Source organism: Aptenodytes patagonicus, chromosome 6 (genome assembly GCF_965638725.1).
Source record: "Aptenodytes patagonicus chromosome 6, bAptPat1.pri.cur, whole genome shotgun sequence".
Classification (NCBI taxonomy): Eukaryota; Metazoa; Chordata; class Aves; order Sphenisciformes; family Spheniscidae; genus Aptenodytes; species Aptenodytes patagonicus.
In genome coordinates, this window is record NC_134954.1 from 9,844,236 (window position 1) to 9,870,550 (window position 26,315).

The 26,315-nt window shown below is 36.5% G+C and overlaps 1 protein-coding gene across 4 annotated transcripts in view; it reads right to left on the bottom strand.

Moving 5' to 3' along the window:
- Window positions 1-1,816: 1,816 nt before the first annotated feature.
- The window catches only part of OPA1 (OPA1 mitochondrial dynamin like GTPase), a 58,678-nt gene continuing 34,179 nt past the window's right edge, over window positions 1,817-26,315 (bottom strand). For all 4 annotated transcript variants that reach the window (XM_076341075.1, XM_076341072.1, XM_076341073.1 and 1 more), the window contains 5 exons: window positions 25,359-25,475; window positions 23,952-24,045; window positions 22,517-22,627; window positions 4,324-4,401; window positions 1,817-3,789 (listed from right to left, as the gene is read on the bottom strand). In XM_076341075.1, coding sequence (XP_076197190.1) covers window positions 4,337-4,401; window positions 22,517-22,627; window positions 23,952-24,045; window positions 25,359-25,475 — 387 coding nt within the window. In that variant the 3' untranslated portion in view covers window positions 1,817-3,789; window positions 4,324-4,336. The remainder of the gene's footprint in view (window positions 3,790-4,323; window positions 4,402-22,516; window positions 22,628-23,951; window positions 24,046-25,358; window positions 25,476-26,315) is intronic.

A 26,315-nucleotide genomic window follows, 5' to 3' on the forward strand; every position in this document is an offset into this window, starting at 1 on the left:
ACTGGAACTAAAGCACCTCAAGACCTAGAAACACATTCCAAATAGTCAAAGAAAACTCGCGCTGCAACTCTGCAAACACACAAGGGTATCATCACAGACCCAGTTCATATGGCAACACCTTCACTGAGATAAAAATATCCCACAGACATGAGAAAGAACAAAGAGTTCTAACTGACTCAAGGGGCCCTGGGTCAGACTTAGAGATCCCATATTTCAACATTTCTCAACTGAAGTGATGAAATCTCTTGCATCTTTTTTAATACAATTGTTAGGAGTTACTAAGTTACATTTAAGATATACAAAAATTATCTAAATTTTAGCTTTGGAAATACATCATAACTCGGCTTAGGTTCAAAATATACTCAGTCAAAAAATTGATTAATATATCCTTGATGGTGAAATAGAGCATATCAGTACATTTGTAATAACGAAGAACTTTACTTGACATTTTCACCCTCTAACTTAACTACGCTTGCTTTTGACACTTTTACACATTTCCAAGTTTTTCATCTCTCTGATAACTTAGGATGAGGTTACTAGTAACCATTCAGAAGGAATAATTCTTGACATCTGAAAAAGCACCACTTGTACCTTTTTCATGAAGAAGCGACAGAAAAACCCTTGGCCATTAATATTTAAACCTTGGCTCATAAACCTCTCATTTCACGAAAAACAGAAATATCTTACCATATCTACATGACAGTAAAGAACATGCTTTGGAAATGAAATATCCATTTATGGAGTAATATCTGCATTTGCTAATCCCCTCCCTAATTTCAAAAAGCCACAGAAATTACAGATTAGTCTTTGCTCCTTACAATAAATTGCTTTATGCAGAATCTGAAGGTAGTACATGTAATACAGAAAAATATCCTGAACTTGTGCAAAACAGTTTGGAATAACATACTTTTCAGTATCACATGAATTTTAAAGACAGTTCAAATAATCGTGTTTACTATCTAAAAATTGTTGTAGTAGTCAGCACATCCTTCTTATGCTGCTTAACATGACTACAGCTAACTATCTAGTAAGATACTCCTTACAAGGAGCAACTCTGAAGTGGCCAACTGATAGCACTTATTAAGCCCATTTTTACTTTTGTTAAGTGATGCTAACTTACTAGTAAGATAAGCACAACTTGCCATAACTCTTCTTTCCTCTACCTTAACATAAAATCCTATTAAAAAAAAGGCATAAAATTACCTGTTGCTTATTTGTCAAGACCATTTTTGGTTAGTTTAATCATGAAATCAAGTTAATGTAGAGTTATAATCCTTCACTGATCCTAACGTGCCCATGTCTGCAATTTAAGCTTTGTGGTGCAAATATGCAGCACCTTCAATACCACAGTTTTACAGTGCATTTTTTTTTTTCAATTGATTTTGTAAAATTTTTCTTCATCTAAAAGAAAAAGAAAAAAGAAAAAAGAAAAAGATATACTCCTGAATTCATGGGTTGGTAAGCTGACTGCTCTGTAATTCTCAAACCCATTGTCCCAGGAAGCATGTTTTTTTTAAATGCACCTGAAACTAACACTCCATAACCAGTCTTCATTTATATTTTGAATATCAGTTAATTATCTAAACTTCCAGAAAGATAAGCTTTCAACATAATGATTTTTCATAAGACATCTTTGTCTAAATGTATTACATAAATGGTAAGGTAATCACTGATTTATATAGTAAAAGATAACAGTACAGTTACCACTAACGTGATGCTGACACAACAGTTCCGAATCAGACATTTTAATATCATTAACAGTATACTTTTTCACAATTTAACAAATGAGAAAAAGAAGGCCAAAGTGACTTCTGAATTAGGTGCAATAGCACTGTGTTCAAAACCCACATTTTATTATTCCTTCAGTTACATTTTTATTCAATAAATACCTAGTTTTCATGGAATACATCATGCTAAGTCTTAGATGAGCAGCACAGAGAAGTTGGAACTAAAACTATAGGAACATCACACTAAAAGAGATGAACGCTGGGCCACTGGATGCGATATTTTGCAACATTTACATTACACAGAAGTTTCAAACAGTGATCTCTAGGTAAATGCAAAAGTTCTTTTTTTTTGTTGTTTTGGTTTTTTTGTTTGTTTTTTACAAAGAGGGATTTAACCCCAGTACAGACTTATCTCCCTTGCTATACAACCTAAGGACTCTACCTTCAGAATTGTGCAAACTTACATTTCTGAAGTTATCTTCAGAGAATGATGATGACACAAGCCATTTTTTCATCTTTCCGTTCTCAAACACTCATTTTCAGGAAGTAATTTTAAATGGAAAATCCCAAAACATTCAGTTAGATCACCTTGAAATAGTTAACCTTTCAACACCATTTTATGAATAGCTCTGCGTTAACTTTTTGTCCACTTGACTAAATATTTTATGTCTGAACATTTGGGGAACATCTTACCAAATTTTGTATTGTTTCCTCTGAGAACAAACAGAAACAGTATCTGTTGGAAAATTTTCAGATTCCTCTCTTTTAATTGCCACACATCAAAATCAATAGCCTTTTCAAAAGGGAAAAATAAACCTAAGTCAATTTTTCAACGTACATAATCAGACAACTGCAAAACAAACTGTTTCAGGCCTAATATCTTCTTCCACAGAAGTATTCAGAAGTGTATCCAGATCATTTGTGGCAAAGTGTGGGCAGAAAAACATGGTGGCGATTAATCACCAGGCACCTATGATACAGAGCCTATATCATGCTTAAACTTGTCAGAAGTGACATTTCTATGGCAAAACTGAAAGGCAGTAAAAGAAAGACTCCTTACTATTTTTACTATACTGAATGATAGAAATCAAGTGGATGTGGAAGGACTTAGTGCATAACATTCTTATAAAAGCAATTTTGGTCTTACAGTAGCTATTAGAAAAATGAAATGAATTATATTTTTCCTTTTTTAGTTAAGGAGGTTGGACAAGTTGGAATTGTACAGAGTATCCTTCTACATTTCACACGTACTCGATCAGGTTACTTTTTACCTATGGTGAAGGGAGGAGTTAACAAGGAAATCAGAGTCTGTGCAATCCCAGAAATGAAATGTAATCGGCTATGACTCAAGAGTAACAACATATATTAGGAAAGAACGGGTAAAAGGAGCAGCTGTTGACATTATTACCTGAGCCAAACCTTTTAAGGTGTCAGTGAATAGCAGTCTGTACTTTCCCTTGAAAGCACTACAAGAATTGCTTGGATGATGTCCCTCAAGAGTTTAGGAGTTTAACAAAATCCACAACTTCCTCTCCAGATCTCCATACCATGCTTTTAAATCTGTACCAGAGTGATCAGAGATGCTTCAACACAGAGCATAACAAATACAAATGGCATTACTTAGAAGGGCTTTTTAATGTACATACAAATACTAAAACTTTATGTCAAAACTCCCAGGATCATTTGCAGGCAAGAAAATGACAACAGATAATATCATTTTATGAATCTGATCCAGCTCTACCATACAAGACAGATGCCAAAAATAAAAGCTTTTTTCCTTTCAGGAAAAAAAAACCTTAAATGTACAACTTCAGCAAGCTTCCAAGCTATCTCACTGACACACAAGTCAGATTCTTCTGTCATGTGCACGTAGCTTCAAAAATTAAAAGAGCACGTGGATTTTAACTGAATTTCTCAATCCCATGAGACGTTATTTTCTTTCTCCTCCAACATTTCAGGATTTTCCCCAAAAGATAGGAAAGAATGGGACACAAAAGCCATTTCTATTCAGTCGTCTTTGTGCAAGGTATCCTGGAAAAGGCTGCATTCTTGTGTAAAGTTGCTGTTGAAACAGAAAGGAGATTATTTTAAAATGTGTGCAAATATATGACAGCACTTAGGCTTATGTTTTTGAGAATTAATACAGAAGAAAGAAATTTGGAAGTTACCTGCATGCAAGTATTTTTGCTAACAATACACAGTGCCTTTAAGTAAAAAAAGAATCAAAATGCTTTTATAGACAAGAAAAGTGTTCCCTTAATTTTGATTCCAGCTAGTTATGCCTTCTTTCTCTTAACACAGATAAAAATAATGAACTGAGAGTAATTAAATAGCCTACAGTGTTTCACAATATCTGAATAACTAGCCAGTAATTGTATTTCTATTAAGTTTCATATCTGCTTGTAGCGTAAAAGCTGAAAGTATAGTTCTGCAGATTAAAAGCAAGAAGCAGCAGCAGCCAGACACTGGAATAAAACAAAAAGGAATTTTCACAAAGTCTGGATGAAAACATGTGCATCTAAAAGAGATGGATAATCATTTTATACTGAACAATGAGAAAATTGTAGCAATCTTTTTATGATCTAAACATGATTACCTGCTTGAACAATCTACTTTTCTTGATGGAGGGCTTCTATGAAAGCTTCAAGTTTTTCCTGGATTTCCCGAACTTTTTCTGGAGGAATTAAAAAGATCACTGTTGAAATACCTACTACTTAATTGAGGACATGTCCAGAAAGAAAAAAAAAAACCAAACAAAACCAAAACCCCCAAAACAAACCAACCTGCAAACATGAACAAAAACTAATGCTGTTGTCAATATTACCCCATGCATTTATTTTCTTAATTACTAAGATTTAGAACATTTTTCTACATCAGAAGAAATGAAACCCTGTCCTCATATGAAGAACTTCTACGAACATATTTTATGATTATCATGCTAATTTAATAATTCAAAAATTTACCAAAGCAATCCAATACTAGAAACAAATTTCAAAAAACTGAAATTTCTAGATCATGCACAGCAGAACTACTGTACACCTGTTACATGTAGGGAGTTGTTATGTTTTAAATAATGCCCACTAATCCCTTTCTCTTTTAACCAAATATCCTTATTCTCCACAGCAAGTGTCACAAACACTACTAATCATTCTAAAAAGACTTGAAAGCCAGTGCCCTTTCAGCAGGGAGAATTTCAGGGAACCAAACGTCAGTATTCAAGACACCTATTCAAAAGGGCATACACAATGTTAAGAATGTTTAAAACTTGCACTTGATTTCCTTGCATTTCAGTAGTAACCAGATGGATGTGGGCAGAATCTTATTTTATATAAATACTAAAGCTGGGAGTTTATTTCTCTACAAAAACACGACTTGAACACAACTACAAATAGTTAGTAAGAATGAAAAGGCAACACTGATTCGGAAAAATTCAGGGGTTTAGGCATTTTTCCACTCTTTTCTCAATTCCATACAACACTTGTCATCGTATAACCTATTTGATTCATTAAATTGCTTATGAAGCAAGATTTAGAATGTAGCTGGAATCCAAAGCCTGCGAGATTTCCTGCTTCTCTCTCACCACATCCTCATTTGAAGCTCCTTCTGTGTGTGATTATAGCCATGAAAAACACACACTTCAGAAACATGAAGGAACAGGGGGAGAGCAGTAGGACAGACAAAAATAAGTTAGATGAGCATAAACACAGACACTTTTTTTTTTTCAAGCTAAAAATACTATTGGATTAAAGCCGTATGTTCCCCTGTGAGACACCAAGGTTTGAGCTTTTTTTTTTTAAAAATCTTTTATTAATGTTTTCTTCTTTTTAGCAATACCATATGTTATAAACTTGCTTTGCTGAGCTGAAATAGCAGCAAAACAGAAAGAAAAATAAAACAATCAGCCTTAAATGGGATACATAAGCCTGAGGGGGGGGGGGGGGGGAAAGACCTCCAAAGAGAATGCTCTAAGAATGTAGCTAAGAGAACTAAAAGTTTCATCCAGTAACAAAGTGACAATCCCACAGAAAGTAGAGATCCATTTTAGAGTAATTATAAATGATATTGATAATAATAATAAAAAAATCAAGAAAACCCTGTAGTCCTGTTCTAACAGAAGTAGAGAATTTTACTTAGCATTTGAAATAAAATATGGAAAATAGCCTGCATGAGGATGAAGAAATCTCAAACTAGTATCTTTATCACGCAATTCTTAGATGATGAAGGGCAAGCCACTTATACTTTCAACACTTCAGTGTCCCCTTCCCCAATGGTGTGCTTATCTGCAAACACAGATGTACAGCGAGGCTGAATCACACTCTGGGTCCTAAAGAAAACACCAAAGAACCTTCTTGAATTTCAGCTGATTTTGTTTTTTTTAAAGTACTTTGATATTAAATGAAGATTACAGTCAGCGTGAGGACAAAAGCTGTATCTTGGAAGTTAAGAAACAGCAGTAGCTGATTTTTACCGGGGGTGGTGGTGGTGGGTGGAATGGGGGGGGGGGGGAGGGGGGGGGGGAAATCCTCGATTCAGTTCAGGAGAGAGAATCTTTGAAAGCTGCCAATGGGGGGGGGGGGGGGGGGGGGGGGAAGTAGTCCCATGATCACTTCTCCTCACTAAGCACATTCAAAGTGTTTTCATTACTATCTTTTTAAATAAAAAAAGAATATGTATTGCTTGCATGTCAGTATATAAACCTCTTGTGTAATGAAAACATTAATTCTATGGCATTTATTTAGGCAACTACTTAGCTTGGCTTCCAATACTGATGCTCTATGCATGTTTACAAAATTAGCCTTTGAAATAATGTCCTATTATCTTGGACAGAGTTGACATATTTTTGGAAACTATTAATCCTGGACCTCACTCTCCAAAATGAGCAGCAGTTGCCAGTGATAACTGGAGATTAGATCTCACGACCCAGATGATCTCCTCATGTTGTGCTTTCAATAGCTTTATTTTTGATGTATTTTTTTTTAATTGCTACATGCTTTCCCCAAGTATGTTCTTTATATTGATCAAGCCATTAGACTCAGTGAAAGCAGGCAGATTTAGCAGTATTAAATGCAAGTATTTTCCCTTTTCAACCTCTTGCTAATGAAATATTCCAGTCCTGAAAATTAATAGCATCAGCAAGGATCTATAATTATTATTTCACCCTTAAAAAAAGGTTTGTGCCAACAAAATGTATTTTAATTTTCTGATTAGGGCATGTTAAAATAACAGGATAGCAAATATGTATTCCACCAGAATATACTGAATCAGCTGTGTTTGCTCAGAGAACAGACATACTAAAATTGCCTCCATATTACGAGCACTTTATTAGTTTTTATTCTTGGACTGAACTGAAATGATTGCTTAACTGTAATAATTATGAGGTCTTGAGGTAATTTAATACTTTGAAAAAACATGCTGGCTATTCTTAAAAAAGAACAGTTACAATGACTGCCAAATAGCTGCAATTATTCATGCTATGCCCTGTATTCTTAGCGGTAGTAAAGCCTTTTGCAGCAGCAGACCCCAGCCAACCTGTAACATTTTCCCACAAGTCCATTCTGTAGCACAGAGAAGCAGTCTGCTAAAGTGGTTTACTTTTTAAATAGGCTAATGGCAGAGTTATGCATTTACACAACACACATCTTAATAAACCAGTAAATATAAATGCTCGGGCAGAACTCTTCTAACGAGTGCAAGTGCAGGGTCTGCAATTCTGGGACAACTGCCCATAGTTTCATCAGCACCACATGACATTGAATTTGGAACAACAATTAATTGTTACAATTCAAGAGTCAGATGTTACCCATCTTTATTTGGGGAATTTCTCTCCTCTGTGAAATGCACAAGCTGTATACCCACATTTGCAGGGTTTTGATCAACACCTAGATCAAAATATTAGTGACTTACACTTGTAAATTATAGTACATTTTGTTTTGAGGAAGGTTTATCAACATGCCAAACCTAGAACATCATTTGGGTTTCAGATAAGAATACTTACTATGTAAGTAAATTAAGGGATAGACAAAGGTGACCTGTTACTCTTTCTAGGTTTTGTGATACTGTGTTTTTCCATGTACAAGTAAGCCACAGATTAAAAGCATTCAGATTGGTAGCAAATTATTTTTGTAACAGGTTGAACTAGCCCCGCACTGTTATACAATGCTCCAATGTCACAGAAGGCTGTTAAAGTACTACACTCTTATTATACAGTATCACAGAAGTTTAAATATATATGATTGCTTACGCTAGATACTATAAAGACGACGTGGTCTTTGGTAGTTTTAATGCAGACCTGAAGTTACAAATACACAATTCTTCCAGCACCTGTTAAACAGTGATCAAAAATCAGATGAAATCAATGAAGAATAACTGTAACTAAACCCTTGTTTCCATCTTTAGAACAGTAAAATTCACAGGCCTAGGGGCAATGAATGGCTATTCTACTTCTCATTTACCCCGTGTTTACCTAAAAGATAAGCTGGTTCATACATCAACTCATTATGCCTCTTGATCTGATCATGAATATTCCCATAATCCTCCCTCCATATCCCATAAAACTTCACTGACAGAATGAGGAAATTCTTTATTCAGACGTCTTGAGATCCTCATTCATGCTCAGTCTCCTCTTATCTCCACATGAAATGATACTGCTACCCACTCATTTTCTTTTCATTAATCCTGTGATCCTAAATCTAAAAGGCTCAAAACCGGACTAATTGATCTGTAATAAGGATTTGGATACACTGTGAACACAGAAAGACGCAGCCACAGATAAAGTTTGCTTTTCCTAATATCATAAGCTGGTCAGAAGGGAAACCCCTGAAATATTCAGTCTTAAAAGGAGTGCTTGCTTACTGATTGCTGCCTTAGATAGCTGAGCTTATCTACTAATTAACAGTGCAGAAGCTGGGGAATCACTGCTAAAATGAAACAGCTAAAGTAAGTTATCAAATGAATCTCCTGAGGTAAGGCCAAAAAATCTCAAAATAATATTAAACACAAATTACAAAAACAAAGTACATAATTGATTTATTTCAGCCATGCTCTAAGTAGCAAGAAAAAATTTTCTAGATTTTTTCCAGCTGCATTTATTGGTTTAACAGAAGATGTGGCCTCTGCCCACAAAACCTGTCTTGCTTATGCTTCTGAAGATAAATGAATTTTGAGACATTCAAATCATACATACTCACCTGCAAAAACCCAATGGTTTTAGCACAGAATTTTAAAGATGTTCATGTCTGTCTGTGCCACAACAGGGAGAAAACTGCATGAGTATTTTAGGCAAATCAAAAAGCTTTTCCTTCCCCTGTTTACAAGTTTGCCCATATGACATCAATTTTCAGTTGCAGCATCAAAAAAAATTGTACAATCTTTCTGGACACAGATCCATCTTTATTTTGTACTTTGACGAAACTTATAGCATGAAACCACCATGATAAAACCGTGTTAATACCTCATAATAAATCCTCCTGTTCTACCTTAAAGTGATTTTTACCTCCAACTACTGTTTACATAGCTTTGATATTTGAAAGCTTATGGTTGTTACTCCTTTTACTCTGGATTCTGCTTAGACTTTAGCCCCCTACTTTTTTTTTTTCTTTTTAATCTTCCTTCCTTTCTTAATCCCCTCCTTGCCTATAAACATTCTCACTGCTTGCTGTGCTACTTCTATGTTATGGTTAATTAACCATAGAGGCAGAAATGTTGAATTTACTGCTGTGAATGCATCATCTTTCCTCTAGTAAAAAGGAAAGCCCAGTCTGTAGTCAGATTTCATCAGAATGCCCAGAAGCACACCATTAAAACCTAGAAATGTCGATCCACAGTTTCCTATTGAAAGCCGAATTTTAGCTTAGGGCTACCTAAGACACAAACCCCATAGCTGTATGCAACCCCCTATGAACAGTCAGGTGGAGAAGTGGGGGGAAATGATCTCTTCGGAGTTCAGCCTTTCGCACCCCATTCCTGGATTTTCTAAGGGCCATGCAAAAGCTTTACTTCTTGTTGAAATAGTATGAGGCAGCACGCTCACAGCCACTCCAAATAATGCCCCAGAAAGCAGACTTTCCACCCACAGTTACAAGACCTGCATCAACATGCTTTCTCATGTATCACACAACCACAGCCTAACAGCTACTATAATTTACCGATCATTGCAGGGTCATGTCCTGCTGAATTTTAGAAAATCCTTTGAAACTACCCATCACATTTTTTGCCAGTTTCCTCTTGTTCACATACCATATTTTCCTCTGGATGAGGCCAAGAGGCAAGCTACAGTTTTTAGAGGGGGGGGAAGGCAAAACCACCCAGGCTGCCCTTAAAGAGACAGAACATCATTTATCAGCTGCAAAGACAGATTTATAAGAGGGCCCCCTCTGTTCCTTTAAGGCTGCAAAACAGATGGGAAGTGAATGGACAGTCAAAGGGTCAAGAAAACACATGGGAGGTGCTGCTTGTCTGCTGTATGTATGTTCCCAGCATAAGAAAGAGGTCAAGATTGTAACTGCATGGCTGGCTGCAGGAAAGGCCTTTTCTTTAAGCTGTTACAAAGACAAACGCTGTTCCTCATCCTGCTGTCAAACTGCTATAAATATTGGTTTGTCAAGAGAGTTTCAGCCGCTAAAAGTTTTTTAAAAAAGGCTGAGCAGGAGGATGAATCATGTGAATGATTCTTAAACAATTAGCTCATTAGTGTAATAAAAGCACTGCAGAACCCTGAAAAGTTTAAATGGAATTTATAATAGTTCACGTAGCAAATCCATGAATCCTTAGAAATATACAGCCTTTAAAATGCAAGCTTGCAGAAAATAGCCAGCATACTCTTTAGTTACTAGTAGACTGAATGAAGATGCTAACTGATGCTACATGTAGTAGCTTTCCTTTATTGTTACAAAATGTTTCTTCTATGTATTGCAATCTACAATGAGATTTGAATTTGTGGCCAGTTTAATTGAGTTCTTTCTATAAATTCTGACTTCAAAGTATGCTCACTGGAATGGGATAATTATGATGCAAAAATGTTGTAAATACGTTTATAAAACAGGCTTCCCCTCCTAGACATTTAAAGCTAGAAATCCACCATTATATTCACCAGAGTTACTGATGACTTTTCTACTTGCCTTAAATCCCTTTGCTATCCTGAGATAAAAGGTATGTGAATCTGAGCAACATCTAGAATACCTGTACTCCAGTTATCAGTTCCAGAAAGATGATGAGAAGGGCAGGGACATGCCCTAACTATCCAAGTGCATCAGGTGAGATACTTTCATTATTAAATAGACACAAGATAATATTTCAGTGCCCTCTCAGAAATACTTATTTTAAACCCTAGAACAAGACAAGGTGCTAAACATATTATTTTAACATCACTATTAAAGTCTCCAAGGGTCAGTCAACATATCAATTTCATGGATAAGAGTTCAACAACTACCTGCTAGTGACCCGTTTGAAAATCTTCTTTTGCATGGCATTAACAGGAGAAAACATCAAGGAACCTGTTTCCTACAAAGACACACACACACACACATATATATAGTGTATATTTTTTCTTTTCCTTGTTGTAGGTGAATCTACCTCTAAAACAGGAAAAGATCACCTCCAGATTGTATATTTAGCCTGCTGTAGAAACATAATAAAATCTTAGTCTTAAGAATTCGTTTTAGATGGGGGGGATCACAGCTGCCATCACTGAAGTCACTTTTGTTGCAAGTATTAATATTAATTATTAATCCCCATGTATCATATCTGAGCAAAGCTATCAGCTGCCTGTACAAAACAGTATCACCTTCACTTCAGACTAAAGATAACCAGGCAGCAGTAGAAGAGAGCTTGTCCAAAAACACTTCAGCTATTTTTACAAGGTATTGAGCATTGGAACGTTATTTTAGCATTACTAATAATGCTTTTTAGCACCAGAAACAGGAATTGTGCATTGTGCTGATGAAATTGTAGATTACTAATCAATCAATGTCTTGACCTATAGCTGCCCCAGATTCACAAGCGAGACCTCTGCAGCTTAATGAAACCGCTTCGGCAACACATTTCCCCCCTCCTCAGTCGATCAGAACAGAAGCTGACTGTATTTCTTGGAGCGATCCCCGGGGCTCCTCAGGCTGGCAAGCACGAAGTCTTTCTGCCTCTGACAGAGCATGTGAGAACCGAGGTATGGGGCTGAAGCAAAACTGACAACTATGTAGACTACTGACTTTATACAAGACAACGTTTCTACGGGCTATTACACATCAGTCCCGCTTGTTTACAGAAAAGAAACGAAATATTACCAAATTGTGACGTGAGGTCACAAACTAGTATACATTTCTATACTGTCATTAAGGTTACCTTAATGTACAAATGATTATTAATCTATATTAAGCTGCAAGTTTATGAGAGTCACGATGTCTGCAATAGCAAGGTAGGACTTGAGCACCTTTCAGTCCTCTGTCTCTACCTTAAATTTTTAATTAAAACTGTTCTAATAACTCAATCTTTCAACACAATTCAGCTGTGCTGCTTACTGGACAGCTAGAAGGAGCTTAGTAGCAGAATGACAAGGCAAACTCATAAAACAGACACACACTTGAATCGGACTTATGACACACAAAGATTTAATTTCAAAATCAAAACTGTTAACCTAGAATGAATCAGAACATGATGATGCTCATTATTTTGGGTGGAAATAGTGAAAAGTATAAAGGCAAACCAGAAATATTACCCAATGATTCATCCAGTAATGTAAAAAAAAAAAAAAAAGAAAGAATTAACTTTTTCTTATGCAGAAAGGACATATACAGCTATAAAGGTAAATTACTTATGTAAAGGCTACTATAACCTTAAGGCTGTAAAACTGTAAAAAGACTTTAACATAAGAAATAGCCGATATATGTTGGTTCTCCACCCAAAATAAAGCATACTCAATAGTTAGCTAGATAATAAAAGAATATGCTATCAGGACTATTTACGTGAAAGGCTCTCTAAAATACGATGTCGGAAAATGAAATGGCAGTGAGATAAATTTGTAGATCATAATAATAAACTTCATTTTTGTTAGTCAGAAACTTAAGTCATCATGCCCTGAAGAAAAACAGGTTGTTCTATTATTTTTTCTTAGTTTGTTATCATTCCTAGCTGAAAATATTTCCTTCTCTTTTGTTTTTATATAGACTTCCAAATTAGAAGCAAAGTGGAGTCCACTACAACATTAACAATGTGCTGACTTCTCCAGCTTTTGGAAATGTGAATGTCACACTTTACAGTTCCATACTAGTTCAAAACAAATAATTACATTGGTCAGTTTAAAAGTTTGCATTTGTACAAATAGTAATCTCTCCATGATAAGTACTTATTCAAATTTCGATTAATAGGTACCCTCATAAGCAACCAGTACTAAAAAGAAAATAGCATCCAATTAGATGCTTTGATCCTTGCATCATTAAGGAAAGTTTAGGAAAAAAATAAATTTGGCAGACAACACCAGAATGACCCTCAAGTACAAGAGACATGGGTCTAGGGTAAGATTAACAGGCATTAAATATGTCATTACTCATGTAGCAGTTTATCATTATTTTTCAATGTCAACTTTAAGTGATAGGCTTCGCTTAGTCAGTGACAAATGTGCTGAACTTTGTAAGGATCCGTTTTAGAACCTGGACATCAGTGCCTAACTCTTCATCAATAACTTTAAGAAATCACAGCAGACAGACTCTGGTCATCTGGGATTCTTAAGCTAAGTAAACCATCACTCCATCACAGGAGGTTTACAAGTGATGTATGTTCTCCCTTGAGGATTACTTCCCCCTCTGAGAAGATGCAGCTTTTTAAAGCACTTTCTGCCATGACACAAAGCAGGAACTACCTTATCTGCACTTTGACACAGACCGTCCTACACATTCTTCTGGTTTTAATTCATTAGTTTTGTGCAGCTGCCCCAAAACTCAAAGAAAAAAAAAAAGAAACGTTCAACCAGTGTCTTTCATGTCAAAACATACTTACTTGGGTTAATTTCATAAATTATCTACATGGAATTAAAAACATCATAATCATGCAAAAACAGTTTATTTGCATTCTAACAGAGTACCAGAAAGTTAGCAAATCTACTGAAAATAATGGGATGCATTGTTGTCGACTTCCTCATGTTCAAAGGTAGGGGAAATTGAAGACACAACCGCACAGACTGATTCCAAGTATGTTGCCCTCTGACTTCTTGCGCCACGGAGCACCAGGACCTCTACAGAGCTCAAAGGGAGCGCAGGAGTCATACTGCCACCAGCACACTGGTGACACCAGCACAAGCTTGAACTCATTAAGACACAGACGGCCCACATGAGCACTTTATTTGACTGATTGAGATTTGGGCAGAAATGAATGTGCTCTAAATGACAACCATCCTCTGATAAGATGCAGGCCGTATTAACGTCCTCGGGGAAGCTGCTGGCAGGGGACTGAAGATAGCAGGGAAGATAGCAGCTACCCTGCACATGCTTATCAGAAACTGGAAATCTGTTTGGTGATTCCCAGAGGGAAACAGCCGCTCTGCTTTTGTCTGGTTAGAAGGCCACAACATTTCCTGGTGTAACCTTCTGCCAACTCAGGATCAGACTGTAACGGAGTGCTCCTCACCGCTACAACCAGCTGAAAAGAGCAAAGCAAGACTGCTGCCACTTCTGTGAATTGTCTTACAACTATGAAGTGACCCTATTTTTACTTACATAGCTTCTAAAACTCCAATATTTAGGCATCGTGGAAGAAACGAGAGCACAAAATAACAGTAATTCTGCAGACTCTAATAAAATTACTCCTCCATTTGGATTTCCTAGGATGCCTTCCTCTTTTTCATGTCTGTCTTTGAGCAGTGGGGGCAACATTTGGGCTCTACATTCAAGTATCTTCAAAATTATACCTTTTTTTCTGTATCTTGTAAACACCAAAAACCGTGTTGGTTCTGAACAAGCACTTTAAGCATTGATTTAAGGACTACTAACCAATGCCTTTTGAGCTGTTTTCTCTGCTTCTGGTTTCTAGGGGAAAATTACCTAAGATCTGCTTATTTGAGAGAAGATCTTTCTCCCTACAGCTGAACTTTGCCCCCTATGAAACGCTGTGACCTTTTAAAAAAGTTGAAGCTTGTAATAGGCCAGGTTGGATGGGGCTTTGAGCAACCCGGTCTAGTGGAAGGTGTCCCTGCCCATGGCAGAGGGGTTGGAAGTAGATGATCTTTAAGGTCCCTTCCAACCCAAATGATTCTATGATTCTGTAACAGAAGAGAAAACGGAAGCAAAAGCTTTAGAAAGCCAAGTCAAAGCATGATCTTAAGGAGCACATGTAATCAACAATGTCATGTAGGACAGAGGTCAAATCAAAATAGCATTGACACTCATCTCAAGGGACTGAAATTTAATTGGCTACAGTAATGACCACAATATAGGATTAGTTTCGCACAACATTTTTATTCTGCAGCTAACAGCAATGAAAGAAAAAAAAAATGTAACCACAGAGCAAGTCATTATCTGCAAAGTACTGCTCACAGACTTTATCCCCAACTTTGCATAAATGCATAACAAAAAAAGGAGACTCGCTCGGATTTAAATCAGTTTGTTACATACAACACACACGACAGAGCCCACTCAGCTTAGCCAAATACATCACAGAAATTCCAGATCCTGAGTCAGCAACTTGCATATGGAAGTACCAACCTTAGATAACATTAGCTTTCTAACTCCATTAAAACGGCAAGTTTATGATATTAAATCATTCACACTTAAAGTTTGCAAGAGGTTTACATTCAACACTAACAGATTCAACACAACAGAAAAAGTAAGTTAAGAATTTAATGCAGTGACTTTAAAAGCAATGACTTTAGATATAAAACTTGAAAGTATTTTACTGTAACACTGGTTTATTTAGTTTTTATATGTTTTAGTCTTTACAAGAAAATAATTAAGTTCTGCAAACTGTTATATTTCATACCTTACAAATGTATGACAGAATTTAAACAAATCGCCCTAAGCTATCTTTTCTGCATGTGAGGGCTCACTCCTCAAAAGTTGCAAAAAGCGTTTGTGCAGAGCGAAGTCTCAGCTAGCCCATGACACCTGTACAGGTGTCAATATTACTGACAAATGAACTTGGAGGCTGACCCCTTCACATTCATACCTAGTAATTTCAGGATCAAGTTTCCACAAGCATTCCGCAAGTCCCTTCCCACCTCCTGCCAATGAATCTCCCTGTGTAAATGCACATGGTTTTACTTACAATTTGGTGAAGTTCTGGGTTTTCTTTTCCTTTTTTAACTTGTGAGGAAACAGGATATTGGATGAATAGTATGCTGACCTAGGAAAGATGCTTTGCATGTACTATCCTTATATGTATTTATCCTGTGCACGTAAAAGATGCCTTTGCAACATGCATAGTTTAGCTGTTTAAAAGGAATAAAGCAGAAGAAATAAGTGAAGATAGAGCACGTGTATTTCTTTCGGGTCTGTGAAATTTCATTTCTAGTGAAGTCAATGGCAAAGATCCTGCTGACTGCCTGAAGCTAGGATTCACCTTAAGTATTCAATGTACATGTGCACCACCTAGCATGTTTTAAATGCTACTGCAATACAAATATATGTAGCTTAGGTTTAGGATAAGACACTAGAAGAGCCCATTTCCTTTCCGAAATGATTAAAGCATTCAGTTCATAACAGTTTTTTAGTAACAAAGGTTAATAAAGTAATACTTTCCATGCAGTTGCTAATGCAAAATGTGTAACTGAGAAAAAAATGACCATCCCTTACAATCTTCTTAAATTGTATGTCATACAAACAAACAAAAAACCAGAGAGTGGAAAACAAGAGGGATAAGGCTAGGCAAGTGCATCTTCCTCCCAGAGGAAAAAACTAACATCCAAGAAACCATCGCCCACTGCCTAAGCCATGTTCATGCATCAAAAAGCAAGAAAATGTAACCAGAAAGGGGAGGCTGGGCACCAGCTCTGCTGCATGCTCATCCTCCCCACTCCTCCTATAAAGGCCATTCATTGCCATCTTGTGCTGGAAAGCTGTACAGCACCTTAATTACTGTACAAAGTTCACACTATTGAGGAAGTTTGCTTTGGCCCTTTATGTAAAAAGAGCAAGTCCAGCAGAGTGGAATTCTGGAAACAATTAGGTAGTTCTGGGAAGCCTTTCACTGGGAGCTCAACATTAAAAAAAATTGCCATGTTAAAAAGTAGTCTACAGAAAGTTAAGATTTATCCACATGCTATCAATTTTGCATAGAACTACAGAGTATTTCTGCTGAAATTATTACTCTATCCTTTGTGTTAAAAATAAAACAGCAGAAAATATATTATTTATCTTGAAAACAAATTCCTTTACCTACGTATTCATTTGTTTCGGGGGGGGGGGGGGGGGGGGGAAGGAAGTATTACCCAATACTGAAAAACATAATTAAAAAGATATAGTTCTAAGGAAGGTGTGACTTCAAAGAATTGTCTTTTATAAATAATCAACCCACTTTAGCATTGCCATCATAAAGATCCTGAACCTCAGCAAATGCCAGCAGTTTTACCATTTTAACAAATTTTGCAGACCCCCACCCCCCCACTTTAAAATACATTTAAAATTTTAAAAACTTTCAGTAGGTACAGAGGCAGCCTGCATGAATGTTCAATGTCAGTCACTTTGGAAAAGTTAAACATGAATACAGGAGAAAACAGTATGAACTAGTAAATACTATAAAAGATTACTGATAGAATTAAAAGATATATACTGACTGAATCTTCTAAGGTATTGTAGAAACAGAGGGTAATTAATATTTAAAAAAAAAAGAAAGTGCAAAACCTTTGCGTACAGCTACACACATTTGTGCATAACACAGCCGTAGGCATTTGAAAGGTCTGACTTGCCACAATAGATACTAGATCTTCCCTCCAGCCACAAGCAGTGCCTTAAAGCCTGCAATACAAACGGGGCAGTCCTGACAAGAGGCATTTTTATGAGTGGAAATTCTCCTTTTAAAGGATTAATGTCTACCATTATACTTCTAGCTCCCTCTACCCCATTTTACTTCTTACAGAACCCAGCACATGGTGTATTTAAGACACTGATTTAACTAAGCATATAGTATAATACTAAGTTGTGTGGAATATAAGTTTCAAGTAACAATATTTTGTCCTTCAGCAATGAGCACAATCAAGATGCACGTGCCAAATGGAAAGTAAATGTAATTCTTCCTGTTGCTGATGATGCTATCCAAGATAGGGTGAAAGACCTGGGTATGTTCTTCAGCTGACAGACAAATTTGCTGGAGAACTTCGATATATATAATGCACCAGAGTTGCAAGGGAGGTTGTAAACAACTGCATTGAAACACCTTCCTACCAATTGCTGAATATGCCTGAAGTACCCAGTTAGACATGCAAGAGACAGACAGCAATTTCCTCTTGCTTCTGCATCCTCAGCAAAACAATAAAGTATCTCAACTGTCCCCACAGTTTAAAAACATGGCATGGAAAATGACTAAGCTGATGGGCTCTGAACTGGCTGTTACTTCTCACAAAAGAACTTGGAGTTGTAGCAGATGGTCCAGTGCAGCCATCAGCTCATTGCTCAGCAGCAGGCAAAAAAGGAAATGGACTACAAGGAATTACTGTAAAAAGACCAGATTAAAAACCAGAAAGCATCATAATGCAACTGTATAAATCCATAATGCAGATACATTTCGAACACTGTGTGCAGTTCTGCTCTTTCATCTCAAAAAGGGTTTAGCAGAACTAAAAAAGGGGGAAAGAGCGGCACGCTGATCGAAGCTATGAAACAATGTCCATGCAAGGAGCAACTACACAGCTGAGAACTTTTCAAGCCAGGAAAAAGAAGAGTAAGTGTGAGTAGCGTAAACATCTATGAAGTCATGAGTGGCACAAAAAACGAATAGAGAAAGATTACTGAATGTTTTTCACAGTGCAAGAACTAAGGAGAACCAAATGAAACTGGCAGGACGCTCAAAAACAAACAAAAGGAAGTACTTTTTCACACAATGTGTAGTAAACTCTGGAACTAATTGCCACAGGATGTTGCAGATGCCAAAGTTTACATGAGTTCAAAAAGCAATTAAGAGACATTCACAGGAGGGAAAAAAAATAATCCATGAATGGCTATGAATCACAAAGATATTACCTCAGGATTAGGAAATCTTGGAACCATAGATCGTTACATGCTGAGAGCGCATACCCCGCAAGTACTACTGTATGCTTAACCTGTTCTTATGCTGTTCCCTAAGTAGCCACGCCTGCTCATTGCCAGGGACAGGACACTGGGATACACCAACCACGGGCCTCTTTCAGTACAGGTATTCTTATGGTTTGATTGCATTTTAGGACATTTTTAAAGTCACTTTTTCATCTGCTCTGCCCCTTTTTGTATCTTATGATCCTTTCTCCCAGATGGTCTCTAGTCCTAGGGCTTCTTTATTTTCATAAACTCAGTAATTGTTCACTGGTACAAGTATCATGATGATACTTATGATAAGAGGTACATTTACACTACATTTGAAGCCTTTTTTTGAAGAAAAAGTAACCTTCAGTACATTATAAAATACATAATTTGTTAGAAACCATTCAAAAGATCTGCTGACACTCTTTAAAATATCTAGAATAAAACCTGAGAAGTAAACATTGAGAAACAGCAAGACTCAGGGCCTAAAGGTCATCGAGAAACATTCGTATATAGGGTTAAAATACCATTCAAAGCTGTAGAACACAGATAACAAAACCTGCTCAAATAAGTTTTGAGTCCTATATGAGCTCTCATTACGAGACTAAGTCACCCATGTTAGAAACAGTTTGACATTAACCAGTATCCTGAACAAACAATAAAATACTTCCAGTGCTTCAGCATTAAAAGACTGACATAACAGAAGTGAGACAGTGTTGCTGTAATATCATCAGCATCAAGAGGAAGCATCCCAACCTCAGGTATATAAATAATTTAGATTTGCAAGTAGAGTTTCCAACCAGGAAGCGAATCCCAGCCTCGTATTTACAAATTTAGACTGGAAATTAAAAGACCGTTTGTAACCATCAGAGGAATGACATCCTGGAACATGTTTTCAGTATGAATAGTGAGCCCCAACAAGTTAACTGATTTAAAGATGGAGCTCAAGATATGTGAATGAGCTGGGTTATATAAACACAGCTGCCTGGAACAGAGAGAGACTGGACTTCATGATTCAAGAGATCCCTTCCATTCCATTCCTAATTAAAATACAAATACTTTATGAATGTGTGCTGTGAGAGTCAGGATTTTCTTTCCTTAAGCAGAGTCCTGATTATCACTAAATGCTGGAAGAAGGAAATTACTTGTATAGCCACCTGAGAGTTCAATGCTCTATGCTATCAAAGTCTGTCTCAAGAGTATAAAAAAAAAAACCCCTGCACCACAGAAAAGCACTCTATTCACTAAGGGGAAGGCAAAGAAATCCCTTTTTCCTGTCATTTGCCCACAAAAATTATAACCACTTAGCAATAAAAGCATGCAGAAAGTAGAGAGACCATTGCTGATTTGACTACAGAGCTAAGCAGTGGTAGTTTTAAAATCTTCCCATAGGTACAATAAAACATAACATGTCATCATACATCGTTCTGTACTGAATAACGATTATTTCCTTAGAAAAATGTGTGTGGGATCTGTGACCTCCTGAATCTAGAGAAATACAGTGCAGTGATGGTGTTTTAGCTACACAGTAATTTATGAAAGGCATACTACAAACTTGAAGCATACACACTAATACACAGATACCCAGGACTATAAACACACAAGCAGGCTGCTCTGACAGGTCTGCTCTTAGTTTACAAAATAATGAACCCAGCTGTTACTGCTTTGAAATGGGAGGTTATTCCCGATGCTGGTGAGAAGCAAAATTGACAATGCAAAAATTCCAAGTCGATTTCAGTACAAAATAAAGATGGATTAACTTAAACATTATGTATTTTCTAGTGCTCCTTTACTTTGGTTTGAAACACGGAATATTTAAGGATAAATCAAAATCACGAAGTTTCACTCTATGCCAGTATTTGCTCAGGAAAAAAATTAACATCTGGCATCAAAGCAAGAAAGCAAGCAGCACTGCTCACTAATAAAAGGAGATAACTTCCTCATTAAATATCTGTGTCCCACTATGCAGGTTACCACTAGGTTTATCTCAACTTATATAGAGAGGAAAAAGCCTTATTTTGTAAACACATTTCACCCACTCTAAAAGAATGGCTACATGAAGGTTGATACAGGGTTTCAAAAGCAACACAGGATGTTTGGAGAGAATTATGAACCCATAATACAAATTATATAGTCACACCAGCTGTTTCAGAGACAAGTCAAAAAAACGAGACAATTTGCTCTAGATTCACTAAAACTCCTACCCACAATTCCAAAATATTATAGCAACACTTTCTAAAGGTCAACAAATACCATAACTGACTGGAATTTTAATAACAATGCTTCCAATAATAAGATAAAACTTCCAATGTAACCAAACCAGCACTATCAAAAAGAAATCCTTAAATTTTGAGTTTATTGTAAGTGAAACATTTGTTTTATATGACATTTTGGATGTAAAAAATAGAAGACACAATTCATACTTCGGAAACTAACAGCGATTGAAGGCTTCTCCGTCCCACTGAACCCTGGATATCAGAACATTGCTAAATAAAAGAAGAAACACTGACCACAGCATCCATTTATTTTGAATTAAATATCCAAAGTCATATTTTAAGAGAAAATTAGTTGCTACATCAAACACAAAATAAAGGTATAAGGAGAAAGGTCACCTGTGATCTCAAGATGCATATATTTATATATCTACATGAACTTCATTTATCACAAGCTTTTTTTCTTTTCTCTTTTGCACAGCATCGTTTTTTCCCCTACAAGTCCAGTTGTACAGCTGGGGTTTAAGTGGAAGTCTCACAGAATAATAGCAGAATGAGCCAAAAACCCAACAATGTATGTGCAAGAGCAAGCCCCATCAGCTAAAAGTCAGTCCAAACATTATTGGATGTGCAGGTAGACAACCGGAGTATCACCTCAGCGTGGACTGTCCCTTTAAAAACTGTCACTGTTTAAAAATCTCACTATATTAACCATAAAACCCCTTACACTTTCCAAGTGACTCAAAGCATTGAACTACTGTAATACTTCTGCAAGGCTAAATCTGTTAGATTTTCTTCCTTGTTAAATCTCTTAAAATAATGGTGACCTCAGCTTAATAAGCACAACATATCAGATCTTCGTGTCTGACAGGTTTTATTTCTGTATACATGGCCTAAAACGAGATGGCCAGTAAATCAGGGGCATTTCCAGCTAATCTGTATTAAAAGTCAGTATTATCTGTGGGAAGGCTGCGTATTTCACCCAATAATTAAAAAAAGATGGGATCAAACCCTCCTTACACAGTCAAGACTGAATCACCCAGAGACAGGTCTCTGAGGTGTGGATTAATCACGTTGTACTAGAAAAACAAGAACATCCCCTTACAATATTACTCTGTTTTAAGTATATTTTTCAGTATACTGATGCAATATATTTATATCAGTGAATTTACATCTAGCGTAAATTATGTTGTTTTATCACACTATACTACCCACGTCCACTTTTGAATCAGTAAGATCTGATCGTATTTAAGAAAAATTCCATTTGTAATATTAATTAAATGCTAGCATATGAACAGCCCATATTGCATTAAATGTTCTCAAGGTCAGTGGTCAGAATTTGCTTCATTTCAAGCTAGTTCCAAAACACTACAGAGTAGGTACTTACTGAGATCCTCTGCGAGCTGGACCCTCTTGCCAGTTAGGAGCTTCACTTTTTTTTCATTGTCCTCAGCAAAATCTTCAAGCACTTCCTTTACATTCTTCTCCAAGCGCCTTACTGTAAAAAACCCAAAACAACAAACCAACCAAAACAAAAAGTGAGCAGTAACACTTTTGTACCTGTAATGACCTAAGGACAAAGTTTTGGGAAGGTCTGTGGGAGACGTAGTATATGTTACCAGGCTAACGAATCTGGTTGGAGAAAAGGCAAAGTTCTGAACACATAAGCCCCTTGTTTGGGCCACTAAGACAGGAAATTCTTTGAGAAAGATGTTTCAATTTCGAAGGATATTTTCTCTCTGAATTAAATTATTGGATGACTTTTTTAGGAGGAGATAAAAATATTTGTACACTGCTTTGCTGTCTATTAAATTCAGCAGTTTCTTCTTTGAGACTGAGTGTCCAACAAATCTTTATTGTAAGCATCCTTGCTGCTTCCTTCTTAACAGTTACACTTTCGCTATCAACATCACCCTCATCAGATGAATCAAGGCCAAGTCAATTAAAGGTGAAAGATGGAAAAAGAAGTTAATGATGACAGCAGAGTGCGGTATTGAAGGATTGATGACATACAGAAGGGTGTTGCTGTATATACAAGGCTAAGAGGAATCAAAAGCTCTTTAAAGCAGTATTATGTCCATCTTAACACTCATATCCTTGCCCTTCACACTTAGAGGGAATACCTCCTAATGAAACTTCCTCATTTTCAGCCCAGCAGTTGTCAATGAGGTAGGTGGTTTGAAGAGACAGGACCTAGCTTTCTACATTTAGGGGCAATTTCTTCTCCATGGAGGGTAACTTGCATCACATGACAAGGTTCAAACCTTTTACTTGGACCTTCTTCAAGAAGCAGGTTGAAAATTATTTTACAGATCAAAGATCGTTATTAGTAGTTGTACCACAGCACTAGCAGATTGCTACATAAATGATGCTTTATAAGGAAGCTACTGTTGTATAAGCTTGTCTAGATATTACATGGCACATGTACTGCACAGCTTTGATATAAAAAAATCAATTCTAATGGATTTTTTTAAACACTTCTAAATTAAAATCTACAGCCAGATTGACCTGAGAAAAATGAATATAGTCACTATTTATTGAAATTCTTCCTGCTTGGAAAAAGATATTGACAATTGGCATCACGTAAGATGAAAATATTTTAAACTGGGGAGTATCTTAATTATTTGACATTCTATTTACACTAAATCATTTCACGTAAATAGAATGTCAAATTCTATTTACTCTATATCTTTTAATTACCTAAGCAGGACAGAAAAATCAGCCAGCCATGCTAAGCATGAAAGGAACACAGCTAGAGGAACACTAGAAAATTTCTAAACAATTTTTTGTTTCAAACACCTCAACTTCACTATGAGCCTTACCTTCAGTGTTAGTAAGCTGCTGCCTCAGCGTATTTGCTGTAATTGCCAACATTCGCTGTATTCGCCAGAAGAGGACAATATCATTACATTCGAGCTGAAACGGGGGAAGTTGTAGTGTCAGACCTCTGATGTCCAGTGAACATCCTACACTTATAAGAATCTCTTGACACTTTTAGCGGCAACTGTAAACTCATGTATACATATCCTGATCTTGCACAAAAATCCCACAGAATAACTGCTGTAAGTAACAAGGAAACACACCAACAATACTTCTCAAGAACTGTGCCAGCCCTATTTAATACACTGCATCCCCTTTACATACACTGTTTTCAACAGAAAGAACCGTGTCAAGGGGTATCACGGAAAAACAATTTGCACACACTGTATGCAGGCTGGTGAGTATAACCTAATGCTCACTGAAATACCACACTGGTCCATAGCAAACACATTGAAAGACAACAGCTGAACTCCATATTGTGACTCCCTGTCTGACAAATGCTTCTGAAGACAGTGTTGGGCCAAGGGTAGTATTTGTTAACAACACAAGAGACAGTTTCTACACCTGCAAGGATGGCAGGAGGGAGCACTAACTTCACATTAGGACACCTTAAAAAGACAGTAACAGGAATAGGAGGTTAAGTGTCACGGAGAGGCAGCTCTCCACTCTATGATCTCATTCTCTCTTATGTCTTACAGGCAAAGGTATTTCTGCAGTAGTAAAGATTTCTGGCTCCATAGGGATCATTGTTTCTCACTAAAAAGAAAAATAAAACTCCACAGAAAGTGAGGAGTTCTACCTTTCCAGTAATTTCTTTTTGATTTAAAATATAATGGTAAAAAACCTGTGTATTCTTTTCTTTGTGCGACTTCATGCATACTGTCATTGTTGCACAAACTTCGGTTTACAAAATTGAAAAGTCATTTAAAAGATCTGTTTGTAAGCTCCATAGTTGGTTTTTTTTTCCCCCTGTTGATCACATGTGGTTCTAAGCATTAACTCTAAACACTTATTTATCATACTTATCCCATAAAAGCCCCTTACTTAATGTTTTCTGAATTTTTTGTATCAGTGAGGTAAATAAATATCAATGGGAAAGTGGGAGAAATGGATACCAACAAGATATCAATAACTGTACAATACTGCTTTTAACTGTGTATTTTAAATACACATTGATAAGTAACAGATGTTTAGGTCATGGCTGATACCTAGTGGTCATTTTATATAATTACCACCAGGATGGCATTTTATCAATTACAAGCCTCATGTAAAATGTATCTAAGAACACCAGCTATCTCAAGGTAAAGGATATAAAAGAAAGGTTTAAAATATTTGTAGAAATTTTTTTTTTTCAACCAAGATGGAAACATTAAGGCAAAACACCAGCGTATATCTGTTCTTCAATTTACCTCTGAGTCCACAAAATGCCTCTGATAATAATAGAAGCCTCTTCGACATAGATTACAGTGGTTCAAAGCAGTCTTCAGGAAATATCTTCTATAAATTTGATGCCATGTGTCTTTAATCTAGGAAAACAGTACTTAGATTTGACTAAATAAATACATACACTCACTATCGTGCATAATTTTTCTTCAAAATTAAATATGTATATAGATATGGCTCTTCAAAAAAACGTAAAATAAAATTAAGAAAATCAGTTGCTCAGCTAGAAAGGAAACTCAATTTGCACTCAAGTCTCCTCATGTAGAGGATGTGGATCACTACTCTGACCTTTACAAAAAGGTATGGTAAATGCTACACAGGGAAGGGGCAGCAGGTATTTAAATAACTCTTCTACCTTGAGTAAGTACATGTATTAATGTTGAAAAGGTAGCCAAAGTTACTGCAGAAAATAAATCACTGTTAAAAGGAAATCTACATCTATTACTTATTAATGTTTGAATTCTCATTTACTTAAAATCTTACATTTAATTAGATAAAAGGTCTAATTATGGGTAAGAGCCTTACAGTGCAATGAGATAAATCATTTTCCAGAACATTTTAAACATACAAAACATTCCCTCAGAGCACTCTAAAAAACCCTGCCTTTTTCCACGTATTTTTACAAAATTTCCCTCTCTTCAATGTACCTATGAACTTCAAACTGCACATACAACCACACCGAAAGGTTCGGAATGCACAATATGTTTTTATCGTATCTTGCTCACAAAGGCCTTGACTCCACTAGATAACATCTGAACAATAATTTTAAACAAGCCTTGTCGTAATGCAGACAAGAAAATCTGCTCAGCAGATCCCGATTTCAGTCTAAACTGACAGATTCCTAAGCGTTGTACTGCATTTGTCTGACAGCCAACAGAAGTGTGTGAATTGCGTGCAAGCAGTCATTTAGTAATTCATTTGGA